The following is a 20,302-nucleotide window of genomic DNA, read 5'->3' as shown; positions in this document are numbered from 1 at the left end:
TGCTTGCTGGAAATCCATGAGAAGCAAATATACGGTTTAACAACATGATTGTGGAGGTACTTGTTGGGGAATCTCGTAAAATTTGCACTTCTGCCCATTTCGATTTGGCGTCCACACAAATCAGAAAGTTGCAGTTCTCAAAAGGTCCTGCATAATCAATATGCACTCTTTCCCAGTTCTCTTTTGGTTCGTCCCATGGATGCACTGGTGATTTTGGTGGATTTGCTCTTGTCAATGCACATGTTTGACATCCTTTTACTAGGCGTTCAATGTCTCGATCAATTCCAGGCCAATAGACGTAGCGACGGGCAAGCTGTTTCATCTTCATGATGCCCAAATGAGTTTCGTGAAGTTCATTTAAAACCTGATCTCTTAGTCTGGAAGGGATAACAACTCTATCTTGTCTAAACAGCACACCATCATTCAGAGTATATTCTGAAACCATCCGTTCATTCTGTAAATCAAAAACAAGTTTACTCAGTTCATGATCTTTACGTGTTTCGTCCTGGATGGTGCGAAATGTGATTCGTTCGCTTGAAATTTGAAAAATTAGGTGCGTAAATAACTGGTTAACTTCATCCCCAATGGAGATATCTGTTGAAGAATGGACTTGCTGTAGGGAAGCCCGCGATAAACAGTCAACATTTTGGTTCTCTGCACCCTTCTTAAATTGAACTGTGTAATCGAATCCCGACAAGAACGAAGCATATCGTAGTAGACGAGCAGATGTCATCTGTGGTAGAGCTTTGTTTTGCTGAAAAATACGAGTTAGCGGTTCATTGTCTGTCACTAGTGTAAAGTGCCTGCCAAAAACATAGGCGTAAAAGTGGTTGACAGCAAACATTATTGCCAAAGCCTCCCTGTCTAGTTGGCTATAGTTCTGTTCTGATACAGTCAGTGATCTTGATGCATACGCAATCGGCCTTTCTTCTCCATCAATTAGATGGCTAAGGACAGCGGCAACACCTGTTGGACTTGCATCTGACGTCAGAACTATTGGTAATTTTGGATCATAGGGCGTTAAGACCCTATCGCTACACAACTCTGCTTTTAACTTGAGGAATGCGGTTTCACATTCCGAAGTCCATATGTAACGTTGGCCTTTGCGGAGCAGGAGCCGTAATGGATATGACATGGTGGAGAAATCTGGTATAAACCTGGAGTAGTAGGTGATTAGTCCCAAAAATCTGCGTAGTTCATCAACGCTTGTAGGATGAGGCATGTCATTAACAGCTCTAACTTTTTCTGGGGACTTACTAATGGTATTATGCTGGATAACATGGCCCAAATATTCAATTCTCTCTTCAAAGAAAGAACACTTAGCTCGGTTGATATGCAGATCAAAATCAGATAATCTCTTCAGACATAACCGCAAATTGTGTGTGCACTCCTCCAGAGTTGATCCATGTACGATTAAGTCGTCAAAATAGGCTTCTGTTTTTGGAAGTCCCCTGAGGATTTGTGAAATGATTCGGTTAAATTCGGATGGCGCTGTTTTAATTCCGAAACTTAGACGATTCATTCTATATGTTCCACGATGTGTAGATATAGTCTGGATTGTAGCACTTTCATCATCAACTACCAAGTGTAGAAATGCTTTGAACAAGTCCAGTTTACAAAAATATTTGGAATCACGTAGGCTGTTCAACACATTATCAATTCGCCTTATGGGGTAATTTGCAGCAACAAGTTTCTCATTTACACCACATTTGTAATCAACACATAATCTAACTCCTCCATCTGGCTTGGGAATGACGACCAACGGTGACCCCCAATCACTTGATGATACAGGAGATATGACACCAGCTGCTTCTAGTGAGTCCAGCTCCCTTTCAACTCGTTCACGAAGTGCATAGGGAACATCCCGTTCTCGTGTAAATACTGGTTTAGCTCCTTCACGTAACTGTAACTTTACTTCAAATTTTGGAACACGTCCAATTCTCTCTTCAAAAACATCAGGAAATTCATTAATTATGTCATCAACTGAAAAAATAGCGTTAACTGGATATGACATGTGTGGAGTTTCCTTGCTAGCATCTATTTCCTTTAATTCAATACCAAGTCTCCTAATCCACAATCTTCCAAGTAATGCCGAGTAGCCCTTAGGGACAATATATATATCATCTTGGATTTCCTTGTCTTTATATACAGCTGAGACTGTAACCTTTCCCATAGGTGTGATAATATTGCCTGAATATGAACGAAAGGCAATTACAGATCTTTGTAAGGGTAAACCTAGATCCAATTCATTAAATGCATCTTCAGGAAGCAAAGTAAAACATGCACCAGAGTCTACTTCAAAACACTGTGTCTTATTGTTTAGTGATACGGTAACCATATATTTTTCAGAGTCGGGAGTAACTTCAAATAATTCTACATGTGACGGAGAGAAAGTAGGTTCTGCTTTACTCACACCGTATGAATGATCCTGGGCATCACATGGGATAACTGAAATTGACTTAGTTGAGCTGGAACTATCTGCTTTTGATTTTGAATTTCGCATTAGGCTGGTGATACACACCTTGGCGAGATGACCTTCTCTTCCACAAGAATCACATCTAATATCATACCTTCTAACTCGGCATTCTGACACACGATGATTCGGCTTAGCACATCGGAAACAGAGGTTATCAATTCCTAATCTTCTGAAATCAGGTCTGATTCTTCTACTAGAGAGAGAACGTTGTCCATATCGGATACTGTGATTCGGTGAACGTGTGTTGCATGAATGGTCAGGGCTCAACGAATGGTTACTCTTGCTATAACTGGGGCTCGGTGAACGATAACGAAAACTGTGATCCCGTCGAGATCGGTGATCTGAGCCAGCAGAAACCTTATATGTATCGCTGTTGTCGAATTCAGATGCCGATGAAAAGGCTTGTCTGGTAAATTCCCTACTTTCTATTCTAGACGTTTCCAATAATGTTGCCTTAGCTAGGATTTCATCAAAAGTGGTTAGATTAGATTGAAGTAGCTGTTCGCGTAACCAATTGTCTCGTAAACCTCTTATGAACTGGGCTCTTAGAAATACATCCGAAATTGAAACTGTACGTTGACATTGGCATTTGGCTGTGAATTCGCACTCAGCTAAATTACGTTGAAGAGTTGCGACAAAATCGGCGATAGACTGTCCCTCTTTCTGATAGACATTTAAAAAATAATGCTGAGAAATAATGGCACTTTTCTTGGGAACAAGCATTTGGCTGAACAGTTTAACCAGATCTGTAAATGACTGAGTTCTGATCGATTTTTCTGGGCCTAGAAATGCAGATAGACTATTGTAATGCACAGAACCTATAGAGACGCATAGTAGCTGTGCTTTCTTTTCATCATCTGTGATATTTTTCATTGCTACGTAATTCTCAAACCTCTCCATATAGCATGCAAATTTTTCCTTCCGAGAATCAAAATTTTCAAATGCTTGTATGCTTGAACAGTTACCTGAATGCGAGATTTCTCTTCCTGATTCTCTTTGGAATGTTGTTATAAACTGAGTAAGCAGGGTTTGTTGTTGTCGGTTGAAAGCATCTAATAGTTTAGCAAATTGTTCTGAATCCATTCTTCTGAGTGTAACCTAATTGTGTCAAAACAGCGGTAAATATTTTCGGTGGTCGATTGATAGTACTGTGCAGGATATTAGCAATACTTATTTATACTTTCACCTCGTCGCCAACTGTTATGTTCTGAACACGCTACTAAATATACTTATCCAGTACTTAACATTACTTTATTAGGAAAATGCATTTGTCACAGCATTGCATAACTATTCACTACAAAGAATGTTCCAATGAGAAGAACAGCTGTTCTCTCCAGAGAGTATACATCTCTGTGTTGTTACGCTGTTGTTACTAGCGCACTCACTGTGTTATTTTTAAATACACTATAGTTTCCCTTTTTCTCAGTGCTTTTCCATTAACATCCTGACAGCAAAGATAAGGTCTGTAGTTGTTATTCCGGGCATAAAACCACATTGTTCCTCTTCCAATAAAGATTCTACAATTCCTCTTAACCTACTCTCAATGATTTTTTTTCCAAAAGTCCGTGAGAGAGCAGAGTAATTTCACAGTAGTTGATTTCTGTCTTCTTCCCTTCTTGAAAAGAGGTATTATATTCTTCTTCCAGTCTTCTGGTAAAGTGTTTTCCTGCTATACTGTGTTAAGGAGTCTAATCACTGGACTACTGGAGTTCCTGCTGCTCGCACCGTATCTGCACATAATTCATCCACTCCAACTACTTTTCCTTTCCTCATACTTTTCAAGGACTTTTCTATCTCCAGCCATGTAATTGGTGGTTCTATGCTTCAATTTTCCTCATTGCTACTACAGGATTCCTCACTGTCTGATGTAGTGCTTGCTATTCCATTTAAGAGCTTATCGAAGAAGGTCTTAAATTCACCCCTGATTTCATCTCCTTCTCGCGCTAAGGTTCTGTGTCCTCTTCTATTGCCTTTATATCCTCTTGCTCACACCTTCTGTTCTTGACTACCCTTTACAATAATTTATCTATATATATAAAAATAGAGTTTTGTCTGTATACTGCTCAGAATTTAAAAAGAATGGTATTTCAATATCGGTCATGTCCACAGTAACAAGGAAATCACCGGGCGAGTTGGCCGTGCGGTTAGGAGTGCGCAGCTGTGAGCTTGCATCCGGGAAATAGTGGGTTCGAATCCCACTGTCGGCCCTGAAGATGGTTTTCCATGGTTTCCTGTTTTCACTCCAGGCAAATGCTGGGGCTGTACTTTACTTAAGACCACGGCCGCTTCCTTCCCACTCCTAGCCCTTTCCTATCCCATCGTTGCCATAAGACCTATCTGCAGGGGTAGAAGAAAATAGAAATAATTCAGCAGCCAGCCCCTTTTTATCAGGAGCCAGCACATTTTTCACAAATATACATTATGAACACCACAGGTTAGACTAGGATCAAGCTACGTATTATTTTTGAAATGTGGCCTTAAGTAGTATAGTCTCAGTTCATATAAGAATGGAAATTTATATTTTAAGAGATACTAACCCAAATAACCACCAGTCACCTTCAAGGTCAGCGTCTTTTAAAATTACACTACATATGCCTGTTTGATTTCCCACCAGTAACATTCAACTTGCTTAACAATGCAAACAAACCTTCAAAATCAGTGTAGGGTCCGGTTTTTTTTTTTGCAGTATGATAAGATGCCATGAACAATGCATTCATATGCTGTAACATATTAGCATTCATTTTCTTGACGCACCTCGCTAAAAGTGCACATTCGGGATTTTTCATTAAACTTTCAGCCTCCTGCCAGTCCCGCGATGTCGTGGTAGCGTGCCTGCCTCTTACCCAGAGGCCGCGGATTCGATTCCCGGCTAGGTTACGGATTTTGACCTGGATCTGAGGGCTGGTTCGAGGTCCACTCAGCCAACATGATTACAATTGAGAAGCTATCTGACGGTGAGATGGCGGCCCCGGTCAAGGAAGCCCCGGATAACGGTGAGAGGATTCGTCGTGCTAACCGCACGACGCCTCATAATCTGCAAGCCTCCGGGCTGAGAAGCGATCGCTTGGTAGACCAAGGCCCTTTGGGGTTGTTACGCCATTTTTTCAGCCTCCTGATACTTCGAGTGAGGATAGGAGTTTTCGTTTTTAAACGTTTCCAGTTTAAATGGTCCTGAAAATCCGGATACACCTTTAGAATGTTTGTCGGCAATACTAGGAAAGTTACTGCATAATTTACACTTCGCAATTCCTTCTTCATAGCACAGCCACGGTAGTCATTCAAGCTACGATTCTCTGCATTGTGTATCATTCACATATTTCTCTGAATCAGTAACATTCAGCTTGCTTAACAATGTAACCAAACCTTCAAAATCAGTGTAGGGTCTGTTATTTTTTGCAATATGATAAGATGCCATGAACAATGCATTCATATGCTCTGACATATTAGCATTCATTTTCTTTACACACTTCGCTGAAAGTGCTGAAATTTCCGTTTGCCTGAAATATGAAATTTCGACGTATTTTTTATGTTTGACCTATCATTGGCTTGAACACCATAAATTTCACGCTGGTCATTGTCGTCCTGAACTCCTACAGTCGGCCTTCCATCAAGTGTTTTCTCTCATTCACTCGCTTCTATATCACTTTGTGTTACATTTACGGGCCCTACTTACGAAGAAATCTGAAAGAGTACACTGTTTGTTACTCGCATCAGTCAATTTATGAGGTTTTGTTCGTTTCATTTTGCCGATTTTCTCAAGTATAGTACAGAAACGTAAAATACACCAGCGTTAAATGGCTTCCGAGTTCGCGGGCTTCGATGTCTGATGCCACGTTGCTAATTTTCCATAAACGCACGGGAATAAAAACAACCGTATTTATAAAGTGCAAACTGTTCAATACCAAAATGCTGTAATTAAATTAAAAGTATAAATATTGCCCGGTGAAAATATAAGAATTGATAAACACGTCATTCCGTATGTTCTAAATGCAAAGAATGAATTCCACGGGAATTTATCAGCACTGCTTTGGCGGCAATAGTTGAGGAACGGCTAGTCACGGGAAGGATGGCGGTAATTATTTAACGTAGTAGTTCTCTGCATTTCTCCACAACTCTGGTCTGATCTTTGTATTCGGCTACCGATAGCTGATCATCTGTAATAGAACTCGATGTGTTACGATATGTCCGCATGAAAGGATACTTGTTTGACGGGTTACACCGATATCTTCCATGACCGCTAGGCAGCTCCCGCGCAGAACTGAAACGTCCAGTTCCAAGGTACGAAGAGCAATTGCAGAATTCAAGACTCTGCCAAAAGCACAGAAAATGTTTATTGCACATATTAGAAGCTACAGAAAAAAACGTGAAACACCACACGATTTGTTACTTTGTAAAGTAATGGGAAAGTACATGTAAGGGAACTTGGATTTCTAAAAATAAATTTTCAAAACCGAATTTGAAAATTCGGGCGCCAGGTAAACATTTTCAGGCGCCATGGCGACTGGGCGCCCGGTACTTTTCGACCCCTGCCTATCTGTGTCGGTGCGACATAAAGCCACTAGCAAAAAAAAAAAAACAAGGTAATGCACAATTTACTTTTCCGTAATTTCCGTCTGTCTGTATGTACATGCATCACGAGAAAATGGCTGAAGAGAATTGAATAAAAATCGGTATGTAAGGTCGAGGAATAAGTTGCTACAATCTAGGCCATAAATAATTTTTAGTCACACTGATGAGGGAACATTGGCAATGGTTAAGTCTCCAATCGCGATGAAACCTGGGAAACACATTGAGGTACACGTATTTATGATGTCAGCATCAATTTTGGGTGCCGACATTCATTAGGGCTTTAGCTAAGTGGCTTAAAAGTTGAGACATTTCAAGTTCTGCGTGAACAGCGATGAATACCTGCTGGCCAATGTTAAGCCAGCACATTGCCTGACTCCTGCCACACCTCTGCACCTCCTCCTCCTCCCCCTCCTATTGGTTTGCCGGCATGTTTCCCTTCTCTCCGCGCCTGCCTGCCTGCTTAGCTGTTGAACACGACCAGCGCTATACTTTGCTTCTTTGCGTACTATAATTATTATTGAAATCCCTTAAATAACATTCCTTTTCATTCATAATGATAATGAATAACCTAAACTAATATTTTCATATTTTATTCAAATTGTATATTTTCATTCCTGTTGTTTTACCAGTTCGTACAATAGCCATTTTAATTGTTATGTATGTAACTGCCATTGTACCCAGAAGACTGTAGTGTGATAGTTTAATATCAGTACTTGTTGAATACATGACCTTCGTCAACAAAAACGCTAAAGTACCGGTAAAGTAAGACTACAGGTCTGCCTGTGATTACTGTATATCAACTGCATATATACATGCACATCGTTTTTATTTTTCAAGGCTTTTCTTATTACGTCAAAGTTTACTACATTCCATGTCATACTCATATCAAAGTGCATTAAATTGATTTATATTCAGCAACCATTGCTGCAATTGAAATGTGCTGTGTCTGTCACTGCAAAACATAAATAAATCATTCAGTACAAGCACAAATAAAAACATTCTACCTATATTCCTTATACCATAGTACGCAATGTAGAAAATACCAGTAGTTTCAAACTCGGAGTTTATAATTGTTGTCCGAGATTTTGTTATGACACAACTGATAGCATACACAAAGTGGTGGGGCATAAATAGAAGGTCTGGACCTGTAATCAGGTGTTGGTATCCTGAGGTACCAAATCTCATTATATTCATTGAGATCCTCTACCTGGGGACGTAATTTCTTTAAATAAATATAGATTTAACGTTGTTTAAAGGTGGGTGATTTATTTAATGGTGAGTGATTTCATTTAATTAATTTCATATGTATGTCCACTCTAAAAGACACTACCGACAACTTTAAGACTTTTGTAGAAGTAAATAATTATTTAAGCGTAGGTCGGACGAGGTACCCCATCCCTCGTTTGATCACGCCCAATGGTGTCACATTCGTTGTACCCATGAAAGTGACAACTCGCCGGAATTAACAAGAATGAAAGTATAAAGTTTGAATAAAATATAGGAATATTAGTTTAGGTTATTTATTATCGTTATGTGTGAAAGGAATGTTATTTAACAGATTTCAATAATTATAGTACGAAAAGAAGCAAAGTATAGTGCCAGTCCCATTCAACAGCTAAGCAGATGGGCAGGTGTGGGGAGAGGGCAAACGTGTGGTGGTGAACGAGGGAGGGGGAGAGTGTTCACGGACCACGGCTGTCTGCGACTTGGTCATTCCAGCTCGGGAACTGGAACAAATAAAAACATTCTACCTACATTCCTTATACCATAGTACGCAATACAGAAAATACCAATAGTACCATAGTACTGTTCATTAAAAGTGAGAAAATGTGTGGTTTTTCATTTGATCGAGTATTTCATATGAATGCATTGCTTTTAACCACGCCATTCCTACTGACGTCATTGTAATGACCTTTGTTCATTTCCGTTGGGAAAACCACTAAGACAGTCTTTTTGAGGAAGTGAAAAGGCAGGTGGAGAGTGAGTGTCTGCCATTATAATGAAAACTTCCCAACCTGACTGCGACTGATGGTAGGCAAGCGGGCCTACCATTACAATGAAAATTCCCTAACCCAGCCTTCATATGAAAAAAGATGTTTGGTGACTTCCCCATCGCATTTCTAGGGTAATGTTAAGAGCTATGAAATTTAACATAACCTTGCTCACAACGTGTACACTACCTAACCTAGAATTCTGTATACAGTGTAGAATTCCATAGCGAAGCACGGGTACATCAGCTAGTTTCCTCTGTTGTCTAATTCCAATTTATCCACAAACCCATTAGGCTACATGCTTTTTCTTTCTCTTCTCTTACTACCCTCTTAACTATTAGTTTCTTTGTTCTATAAAAGTTCCTGTAGTTTATTAACTTCTTGGCTTACTTTGTCTTGGATAGTTTTTGCTTTTCTTTATCTAGCATCCATTTTGCCTGGTTTCTCCCTGTAATGGCTGTTTTGACTTTGTCGTTCCACCAAGGTGTGTCTCTTTTCTTATTGGTTATACTAGCTGATGTACCCGTGCTTCGCTACGGGATTCTCAGAAAGACTGACTTGGTGGTTTTCCTAACTGAATTCAACATAGGTCATTACAAAAACGTCAGTAGGGATGTAGTGATTGAAAGCAATGTTATCATATAAAATACTCGATCAAATGAAAAACCGCACACTTTCTCACCTTCAACGAACAGTACTACGGTGCCGATCTAAGAGTCCAAAGTTCCAGAGCTGGAATAACCAGGTTGCAGACTGCCGTGAACACTCCTCTGTCATTATTCCGTTAAATATGCAGGCTACTCATTCCAATCAGTGCCTCAGAGTAGGGATTGAATAGCTCGAATACTATGATGAACCAGTGTGTTACGTACCAGATATATCAGAAAATGTATGAACCAGAGGAATGGCATGCTAAAGAAGAAAGTTATCTTACTCCCCAGCTACTTCCCGCCAATATACAGGCAGGCTGTTACAGTCGGTACGACCAGGCGAGCTGCCCGTGCGATTAGGGGCGCGTCGCTGTGTGTTTCGGGGATGAAAGGAAACAGAAGACAAAAAGCACATCACAACAAACAATGGTCAATGTAATGTTATTGTTGATAAAGTTTATGAGCTTTCTATATTGCAGGCCTTCACATTAGTTTTCTTTCGACTCTGTGATATTAGGATGTCTTACAAAATTATTTATATCGTAGACTGTAGTTCCTTATTCTCAGACTTTACATACCGATTTTCACTAAATTCTGTTTACCCATTTTCTCGTGACTCGGCGCTGATATGGACTTGGTAACAAAAATCGAAATTCATGAATATCTCTGATTATATGCGGTACGGTAACGAAGTATAAGACATAAGTGATCGGAAATTTAATAACTTCCTACAAAACTACTACTAACTTACGACATAACTAAAGTTATGTTAGTTATGTAGTATTTATCGATACGACCACTAATAACATAAATAACTTATTTGAGAATTACATTTCAGGCCTTCCCCTAAACTACCATTTCATTCAACGTGAATAAAATAATTTGTAGCCTAGATTGCAGTGGTTCATCACCCGACATTACATACCGATTTTCATTAAATTCTCTTCAGCCGTTTTCTATTGATGCGTGTACAGACAGACAGACAGACAGACATTACGGAAAATAAAAAATGAATTTCCTTGTTACTGTGGACATGACAGATACAGAAATATCATTCATTTCAAATTCTGAGCTATGCACAGGCAAAACACTTATTATATATATAGATTACATTTAAGGCCTTCCCCAAAACTACCATTTCACTCAGTGCGAATAACATTATTGATAGCCTAGATTATAGCGACCTATTCCCCGACTTTGCATACCAATTTTCGTGAAGATACGACCACTAATAAAATAAATATTTGACAATTAAATTCTAGGCCTTCCCCTAAACTACCATTTTTTTCAGCGAGTATAGCCTGTATTGTAGCGAATTATTTGCCATCTTTGTCTAGCGATTTTCATTAAGACACGGCCACTAATAACATAAATATTTGAGAATAAAATTTCAGGCCTTTCCCTAAACTACCATTTCACTCAGCGTGATTAAAATAATTTATAGCCTAGATTGTAGCGGTTCATCACCCGACTTTACATTCCGATTTTCATTAAATTCTCTTCAGCCGTTTTCTCGTGATGCGTGTACATACATACAGACAGACAGAAATTACAGAAAAGTAAAAAATGCATTTTCTTGTTACTGTGGACATGACCGATACAGAAATACCATTCTTTTCAAATTCTGAGCAATGTACAGACAAAACTCTTATTTTATATATATAGATGTCCCATTAACTACTTCTCCAGTTTGGGGAATGCCGATGTGCCAAATTTTTGTCCCGCAGGAGTTCTTTTGCTTGCCAGTAGCTCTATGGACATGAGGCTGGCATATTTGAGTGCCTTCAAATACCACTGGACTAAGCTGCGATTGAACCTGCCAACTTGAGGTCAGAAGGCCAGCCATTGCTCTTAATATCTGAGCTACTTAGTCTAGCATACTGTGACATGCTGTTACAAATACATAAATAATATTGGGGGTCATATTGAACCATATCCATAGAGCATTGTTGATTTCATTAAGAAGCTACGGTTGCTACTGTGTGTTATGCATTTTGGTTAACGGACTGATGCCAAACATGTAAAAACCCTCTTAAGCAAGAAAATTGTATGAATGGAAGGATGTTCCAAAAAATACACAGGCAAATGGTTTACTTCGGCCAGCTTCACTCCTCTTGCTCTCACTCCTGTTCTGTGCAGTCCTACCGATTCACAATTTTTTGCCAGCTGGGAGTTGCCAGTCGTGATGTAGAATACAGAAGCCAGTTGATGATGCATGTGATGATAGTACAGGCTTTGCCTCATAATTTTGTATACTTTTACTCTATTTTCACACTTGAATATGGGACAGAAATTTAACATTTAAACAAAATATACTTCATAGACTTTAGTGTGTGTATAATTACAAATCCTAAAGCAATCTTTTGTTTCAACGAGCAAGTTGACTGCGGTTTGGATCATGCAGTCCTGAAGATGGTTTTTCTGTAAATAAGGCCACGACCACTACCTTCCCATCCTTATAACCTTTGATGTGTTAGAGTGATGTTGAACCACTAACAATAAAAAAGTCTTATGACTGATAGATTGAATGAGTCAACAGCTTCATATGAACCAGAAACAGCAGTGAAGCAATGGTGTGGAAAACCTATTTAAAACATATACACTGAGCGAGTTGGCCGTGCAGTTAGGGGCGTGCAGTTGTGAGCTTGCATTCGGGAGATAGTGGGTTTTGAACCCCATTTTCAGCAGTCCTGAAGATTTTCCCATGGTTTCCCATTTTCACATCTGGAAAATGCTTGGGCTGTGCTGTAATTAAGGCCACGACTGCTTTCTTCCCACTCCTAGCCCTTTCCTATCTCATCGTCGCCATAAGACCTATCTGTGTATATTTCACGTAAAGTAACTTGGGAAAAAATCCACAGACACTCAAGGACCTAGCTAAGTGACCGTACATGTTAATGCGCTACGGTTATGGAGCCAAGCTCTGCATTCGGGAGATGAGAGGGTTCGCATCCCACTGTTGACTGTCCTGAGAATGATTTTCTGTGGTTTCCCATTTTCACTTCCAGGCAAATGCAGGGGCAGTTCCTGTTCACAAGAGACAGCTGTTTCCTTCCACCACCTTACCCAATTCCATTTACCATCATTCATTTAATCTTCATTAACGCCTCGACTGAGGGTTGGCATTAGCAAGGGGATTCGGCTGTGAAAACATGCCATATAATTTCATCTCGTCTCATCTCCAACCCTGTATCAGGAAAATAAACCCCCTCCACCACACATACACACATTCACTCTCTCTCTATCTACTGTATATATTTCCTTATTGCAAGAAACCATGCATCATTCAACAAAGTGATTGCTGAAGTTGAGAGACTTGCCATGGCACTGAGAAAAAGAAGTAATGTGGGCATCTTTGAGAATTTGTCCACAGTAGGACCGGCCAAATGCTGCAGTATGCAAAGGTGCTCAGATCAATTTTTTGAAGTGGTGGGGAGAGTGCGAGAGAACAAGACGGAGGAGTACAGATTTTATGTGTATGATTAGTTTCTACATACATGTTTAAAATATTCATTTCCGTTATACACTGTTCCCTAGCTTATACAAACCATTGTCAGGACACTAAGCAGAAGATATGTTTTGAGGAATTCGTAAAGTCATAGTTAACTACATGGGGAGCACAATTCAATGTTCTCCTTACATCTGCCCCCACTCGCTATAAAGCATCACAGTGACTAATGCTCCTGTTTGGTGTTTTAAAAGATATAAACTTTGCTGAGCCACACAGCAGTTTCAGAGCCTGGGACATATATTAACTTCTGGTGAATTCACTGTTGTCTTTTTTGGAATTGTTCATCACATCAAGAAAGACAGGAATATCAGTGTAACATTTAATTCATTTGAGACCAATGATGTTCATAAAATAGTATTAAACACCATCATTGTCTTGATTCAGTAGTACAGTTGTGCCTGCACTCAAGCTCAGCACTATCAAAGTAAGTGAGTACAGTGAGAGGAAGTGGGAAGGAAAAATAAGCAAATAGTAAAGGAAATATTCGCACCAACAAAGGTCAGCTACACCATGTACAGGAGTTCTGCATAGTTCGAAAAATTCTTGGCTGGGATCTTGTTTATGGCTACTAACTGTGGTCTGAAATTAATCTCTTTGTTCATAGCGTGGGACCTCGGTCTTTAAAAACAGAGGCATAAGGTTATTATATTTCACTTCAAAAGTGAGTGCTACTTCTTAAATGTCACCTGACTTTTTTATGCTCCATGGCTGAGCTGTCAGCATCTTGATCTTTGGTTCTCAGAATCCTGAGTTCGATTTCTGGCTGGGTTAATTTCTTCGCTCTGGGACTGGGTATTTGTGCTGACCCCAACAGTCCTGCAACTCACGCACAACACTTCCTCTATATGGCCGGTGCCATCTACCCTTATTGGAAGGTCTACTTCACAAGGGCTGCACCATGTTAGCCATAGTGAAATGCAATTATTCTACAGTGTCCTTTATGTCAGGAAAACATACATCTAACTATGAAAATAAAGATGGAAATTTTAAATAGACTTCCAAAAGGTGCAAGTAAATTGTCTGTAGCTAAAATTTATGATGTTGGAAAGGCAAGATAGCTATTAAATTTAGCTATTCTGAAGTTTTCTGTCATAATTAAAATCTTCCTATGATACAGAAAGAAAAAAAGGAAAAATTGACTGAATGATGGGTCAGATGATATGAAAGTTGGCTGGATTGATCTCAGCTCAGTCTGGTGGTAACTGCTGTAACTGCCATATTATGTAATTGAGTGTTTGATGCTCTTATGTACTCTGTAGTGTCCTGCTCCATGGCACTTCTGCAATCATGCCTGCCTTGTGTCACTAGATTTACCAACATGTAGAAGAAATCCTGTAGGACAAAATTCTGGCACCTTGGTATCACGATAAACTATAAAAGTAGTTAGTAGGACATCAAATCGATAGTATTATTACTTTTATTAAAGAGCAACACATTCAGGACTGCTAATGACTGTTCTTACTAGAGTTTGTTGCATACATGATGGAAGTTATGAAAGATATTAAAAGTAAATTAACATGGTAATTGTATTTATTTACATATTTTATGCCCACATAGGTGCACTTAAATCAAACCATATACATCCAAGTCTTCAAAGAATTAACTGGGAATTTAGCTTTCATTCTTTCCGACCTGGCTGCCCTTACTTCATCAGTAATAACGTATTGTTTTCTTTGCAGAGTTTTTCTCAAGAAATCTTCACCAGGCTTCTGTGGAGTCTATATGCCATTATTTATTTATTTATTTATTTATTTATTTATTTATTTATTTATTTATTTATTATTTACATATTTTACGCCCACATTGGAGCACTTAAACCAATACATTTGAGTTAATTTCTTCTTTTTCTTCTCCCCGAACTTTCTCATCCTCTCCGACCTGGAAGCCCTTTGTGTGTCCGATATAGTATATAGTATATTGTTTCCGTTCAACTGTTTATAGTTTGAGACTTATGCTTTTGTTCTTCAAAATCCTCTTCTCTTTTCTGTCTTTGATTTGTTGCTGAGTTAAACCCAATTCTTCCAAATCATCCTGAACTTCTTTGAACCAATTATTATTGATTTTATTTTTCAAAAAGTAATCAAATAGTTGTTTCATTATCCTGGTGTATGGTAATCTTGATATGTGATAGAAAAAGGAAATTCTCCGTTTACGCATTGTAGATATTATTGATTCACATTCATGATAGACAATGTTGATAGGTAACAATCTCCACTGACCATCAACTTGGTGTTTTTTATTAATAATTGTTCTAAGAATTCTTCTATCAGTTTTCTTTAATTTGTCTGTTGTAGATTTTACATTTAATTTGAATAAAGTTTCACTAGCATACGTTGCCTCTGGTTTAACTATGGAATTATAGTGTTTCAGCTTAGCATTTATCGAAAGAGATTTTTTTTATAGGTTGGCCAGGTAAGTCTTTGTGCTTGTTTAAATTTTGTTGTTCTGTGTTCTATTGCTTCTTTTTCATTTGTGTTCCATGTTATTATTTCCCCAAGATATTTGAATTTCTGAACAATTTTAATCTCTTTATTACTGTTCAGTTGAATAACTGGCAAATCAACTTTAAAAGTTGGCATCATTTCTGTTTTTTCAAATGAAATTTGTAATCCTTTTTTTTTTTTTAAATTTAGCCTCTTCTATTGTATTTGTAAGTAATGCTAAATCGTCCGCTAAATCAAGGCACTTGAGTTTAATACTTCTACCGATCTTGAAGTTGGTTGGCTGAAAGTCCGTCTCCTTGTCGAAGTCCAGTTCTTATAGTGAATGATTCTGATAATTCACCTCTAAATTTAACTTTTGCCTTCGTATTTTTAAAAGTCATACTAATGAGGTTAACAAGTTTTTGGTGTAATCCAAATTCTTTAAGGATTTTTAATAATGAGTCACGATGAATACTGTCATATGCTTTTTTTAAATCTACAAACGTGATGACTAGACCCTTACTTTGAACTCTTTGGTGCTTCATTATCCATTTTAAACTAATGATTTGATCTGGACAGCTTCTACCTGGTCGAGTTGTTCTTGGATTCTTGTGTATATAATCTTCGATAAAATCTTGTATGTAATATCAAGTAAGGATATCCCCTGATAATTATTTGGATCGGAGCAATTACCTTTCTTATGCAGCGGGTGGATTATCACTGTATTCCATTCCTTGGGAAGCTTAGCTTCCCCGTGTTCCAAATATCAAGGATGTACTTATGTAGGTTTTGAATAGTCTGATCATTAACATTCTTCCATATTTCTGCTACTATTTGATTCTCTCCTGCTGCTTTGTAGTTTTTAAGTGCATTAATTGCTGTTTTCACTTCATTGTAAACTGGTGGTATAATCTTTTGTAATGGAGTTTTATTTTTTGGGTTAGGGTCAAATTCTAAATGTTCCACAGGATACTCACAATTAAGTAACTCTTTAAAGTATTCTGCAAGGATGTTAGCATTATCTTGATTATTGTGTGCCATTTTTCCATTTTTATTTCTTAACATAAGTGTGGGAGGGGTAAACTTGGATTGATATTGCTTGAATGTTTTGTAATAGTCTCTTGTTTTATGCTGATTGAATGTTTCCTGTATAGTGCTAAGCATTTCCTTTTGATAATTTCTTTTAATTTTCCTCATTTCTTTAGCTGTTTGTCTTCTGGCATTAATTAATTCTTCTTGAGATTTTTCTGTTTTTCTCTGTTGATCGTTTAACCATGCCTTGTGCCTTGCTTGAATTGCTTTATCACATTCCCCGTTCCACCACGCATGTTTCTTTCTCCTTTTAATTGGAGCGATTTCTTCAGCTATGGTTTTAAGTTTGTTGATCATTGTCTCTAATTTGTCATTTAAAGGTGTTTAGATCTCTCTATATATTTTATTATTTATTAAGTAACTGGGATCATAATTTCTCCTTGCTTTGAGATGATTGCGTTTGTGTTTCCTTTTTGAGATATAATGATCCGAGACAATGTCTACCCCACGAAGGACTCTGACATTATAAATTTCTTTATGATAATCTTTATCCATAACAACATGATCAATCTGAAACTCTCCCAATTTTACATTAGGGCATTTCCATGTCATAAGTTTATGTGGTCGCCTCAAGAATCTGGTGATTTCCAAAATGAGTCCATGATCTGCACAAAGTTCAATTAATCTTTGGCCATTTTTGTTCGTTAATTTATGAGCTGGCCATTTTCCTACAACTGTGCGATGCTTCTTTTCTCTGCCTATTTTAGCATTGAAATCTCCAAGTAAGATTTTTATATGCTCATCAGGGATCTTCGATAATATGTAATCAAGTTCTTCCCAAAAGTTTTCAACTCCTTCTCTATCTTTATTGTTTTTGTCATTTGTTGGTGCATGGACATTTATTAAAGTATAAGTTTTATTCCCTACTTTAACTGTTAGAAGTGCCATCCTCGAAGAGTTTGAAGAAAAATCTTCAATTGAGTCTATTATGCTACTATGAACAAGAAAACCTACACCAAATTGGAGGACATTCTTCATTACTTTTTGTCCTGGAGGTCCTTTGTAGAGACGATAACCTCCTGATTCAATTGGGTCCTGGTCTGTGTTCCTAAGTTCTTGTAAAGCCATCATTAAAATTTTATGTTGTTCCATCACATCAATTAAATGTTTCAACTTGCCCACCTTACTTAGTGAATTAATGTTTAATGTTGCAAAATATGAAAATTTTCCTGATTTGTTGAACTTAAGTCTCTTCTTACATTGTTGGGTTTGTCAGCTGTCTGTCGATTGTCTGTTGGGCTTCCAGGCACTCCGACTTGCTTAGGTCTTCTACTTGACACCCCACCGATTCTGAGTGATGTCTTTGTGCAGATCCTTGTTGTTGTTTGTCCATACCGGTGGATTTATTCATTAGTAGACTCATCATCATCGATTGTCTGATCTTTCGATCGAAACATTTCTGACCGAAGTCAGGCTTTACAATTCCAGATGTGATCTGGAAAGGTGATTATTGAAGTATGAATTGGTGATAAATGAAACGCTACAAGTTCATCCTAGTTGTTCAGGACTGGGAGTAGGCATTTCCTACCTACCCCACAAACGTTATGGTTTTCCCGCCAATACTCGGGTAGCTGATTGCAGTGGTTTCCCACTGGGCGATGGGGTCGCCACATCCCTACGCCAAATTTATTTATTTATTTATTTATTTATTTATTTATTTATTTACTTATTAAGTTGTGAAGAAGATATCCATTAGTTTAAAACTGTACTAATTCCTTTTCACTGCTATATTACATCTATTCAGAAGAGCATTTGCATTTCCATTTCCAAATTCCTTTCCATAAAGAAATATTTTGGATATTTATTTTTAAAAATTCTTCTGTTTTTAGGATATTCCTTTTGAAGGCATTCCTGTTGATGACGCTGGATCATCTTTACACACCTCTGAAACATTACATCTAGGATTTTGTACAGACAGTGAGAGAAATGATGAACAGTTACATCACCGAGGAACAAATTGTAATATAGTGAATCATTCTCACACATGGATGACCTCTCAGGTTTTAGCCCACTACTCTCCTGATCTCAATGCTTCCGATAACCCCTATTATTATGAAAGCAACAAGCTGCTTTTTGCTCTTTACATGGAGCGAATGCAGCGGAGTGGGCAAGAATTGTTTTGATTTTAAATGTATTTATTGTGAATACTTTATGTAATTATTCATTGATAATGTAAATCTCATATTTTATTACAACTTGCTAATTTAAACTCGCTTCACTTGTTTGATTATGTGTACATTATTGTTGCTGTGTAACAAAACTCATGTACTGGCAATTAAATGTTGCATTTATGAACAACTGTCCTTTCAAACCATCTTCCACTGTTGGTATCTTATGTTCCCTTATAAAGTATATTATTTTCCAAATTTGCTTTTGTTTGTTCTTTGGCTCTTTTTAAAAACAATTCAAAGTAAGGTTAACTGGGCTGTGTAATATTCATCAAATAACATTGCAAGTTAAAAATTTTGAAGCTAGTATTTTAATGCCAGTATTTGCTTATAAAATGTGTAAATATTTTCTGAACATAAATAATTGGTATTGAAATTATTCAAAGATGTACTGTATACACCTTGGCAAAACACAAAATAGGAGTAAATTGTGGGGAGAGGGTGCTTGTAAATTCCTTTTATTCTCATGTAATGTAAATTTGTGTCCTTGTCTCAATGTGCTACAGCTCATTTCAGGCACAACCTTCCTTCCCCCCCCCAATAGAGGCGAGCCACTCCGTGTAGGGCTGTCACCCGGGTATACTTGGGGACAAAACATGACAGCCTCCGTTCTTGGAAGCGAGCTGGAAGCCAGCCTTCAATCTCACCCTGCAGCCTGCTGAATTAATGAGTTCTGTGTAATCCTTGCTTGGTGTGGAGAGGTTGTCAAACCACTCTCATCAGTCTTTACTCTTTCTTCGTGTTGAGTTTAGTGTAGTGACTGAGTGAGAATTATTAATAAGAAGGTCATCCAATAAATAAGTTTCCTAACTTTTTTCTCTGCAAGCCACATGTGAACAGCATGTGCTTGCTCCACGTTCGAAAGTCCGGCGCCAGCTGCCATGGAGCTACCACTTGAAAGCGTGTCTGCTTGTGAACTCTGTTCTGTTATTCACTTTTTCATGGCAAAAAATGAAACGGCTATCAATATTCATCCGTATTTAGTGTGCGTTTATGAGCATCCAAATGGTTTGCCACTGGCATTCATGGTTCCTGGAAGGATGGCAAAATGTGCATGATGACGAGCGCAGCAGCAGGCTCTTTACCCCTACAGGCAATGCATTCACTGTTGCAGTTTGGAATGTGCTGGACGAAGATCAGCACGTCAGCAATGATGAGATAATGAATAGACTGCCTTCTGGTATGGAAATTGGACGCTCCTCTATTGCGACGATCTTGTCAGATATCTTGCAATATCGAAAAGTCTGTGCAGGATGGATCCCACGTTTGCTTACTGATGCTCACAAGCAACCACAGATCAAGACAGCCTGAGTTTTCCTGCAAATGCTTCAAAGAAAGGGAGAACAACTGTTTTCCTGCATTGTCACTGGAGATGAAAGTTGGGTGCATCATTCAACTCCAGAAACGAAACAAAACCAAAGC

At 38.3% G+C, this 20,302-nt stretch overlaps 1 protein-coding gene across 1 annotated transcript in view; it reads left to right on the top strand.

Moving 5' to 3' along the window:
* Window positions 1-18,992, top strand: part of LOC136876191 (uncharacterized) — a 39,178-nt gene extending 20,186 nt beyond the window's left edge. The window contains exon 3 of the mRNA XM_067149932.2: window positions 18,542-18,992. Coding sequence (XP_067006033.1) covers window positions 18,542-18,835 — 294 coding nt within the window. The 3' untranslated portion in view covers window positions 18,836-18,992. The remainder of the gene's footprint in view (window positions 1-18,541) is intronic.
* The last annotated feature ends 1,310 nt before the right edge of the window (window positions 18,993-20,302 follow it).

The sequence above is a fragment of the Anabrus simplex genome, chromosome 6 (genome assembly GCF_040414725.1).
Source record: "Anabrus simplex isolate iqAnaSimp1 chromosome 6, ASM4041472v1, whole genome shotgun sequence".
Classification (NCBI taxonomy): Eukaryota; Metazoa; Arthropoda; class Insecta; order Orthoptera; family Tettigoniidae; genus Anabrus; species Anabrus simplex.
Note: the sequence above shows the minus strand (reverse complement) of the source record. Positions and strands in the feature narration are given on the sequence as shown.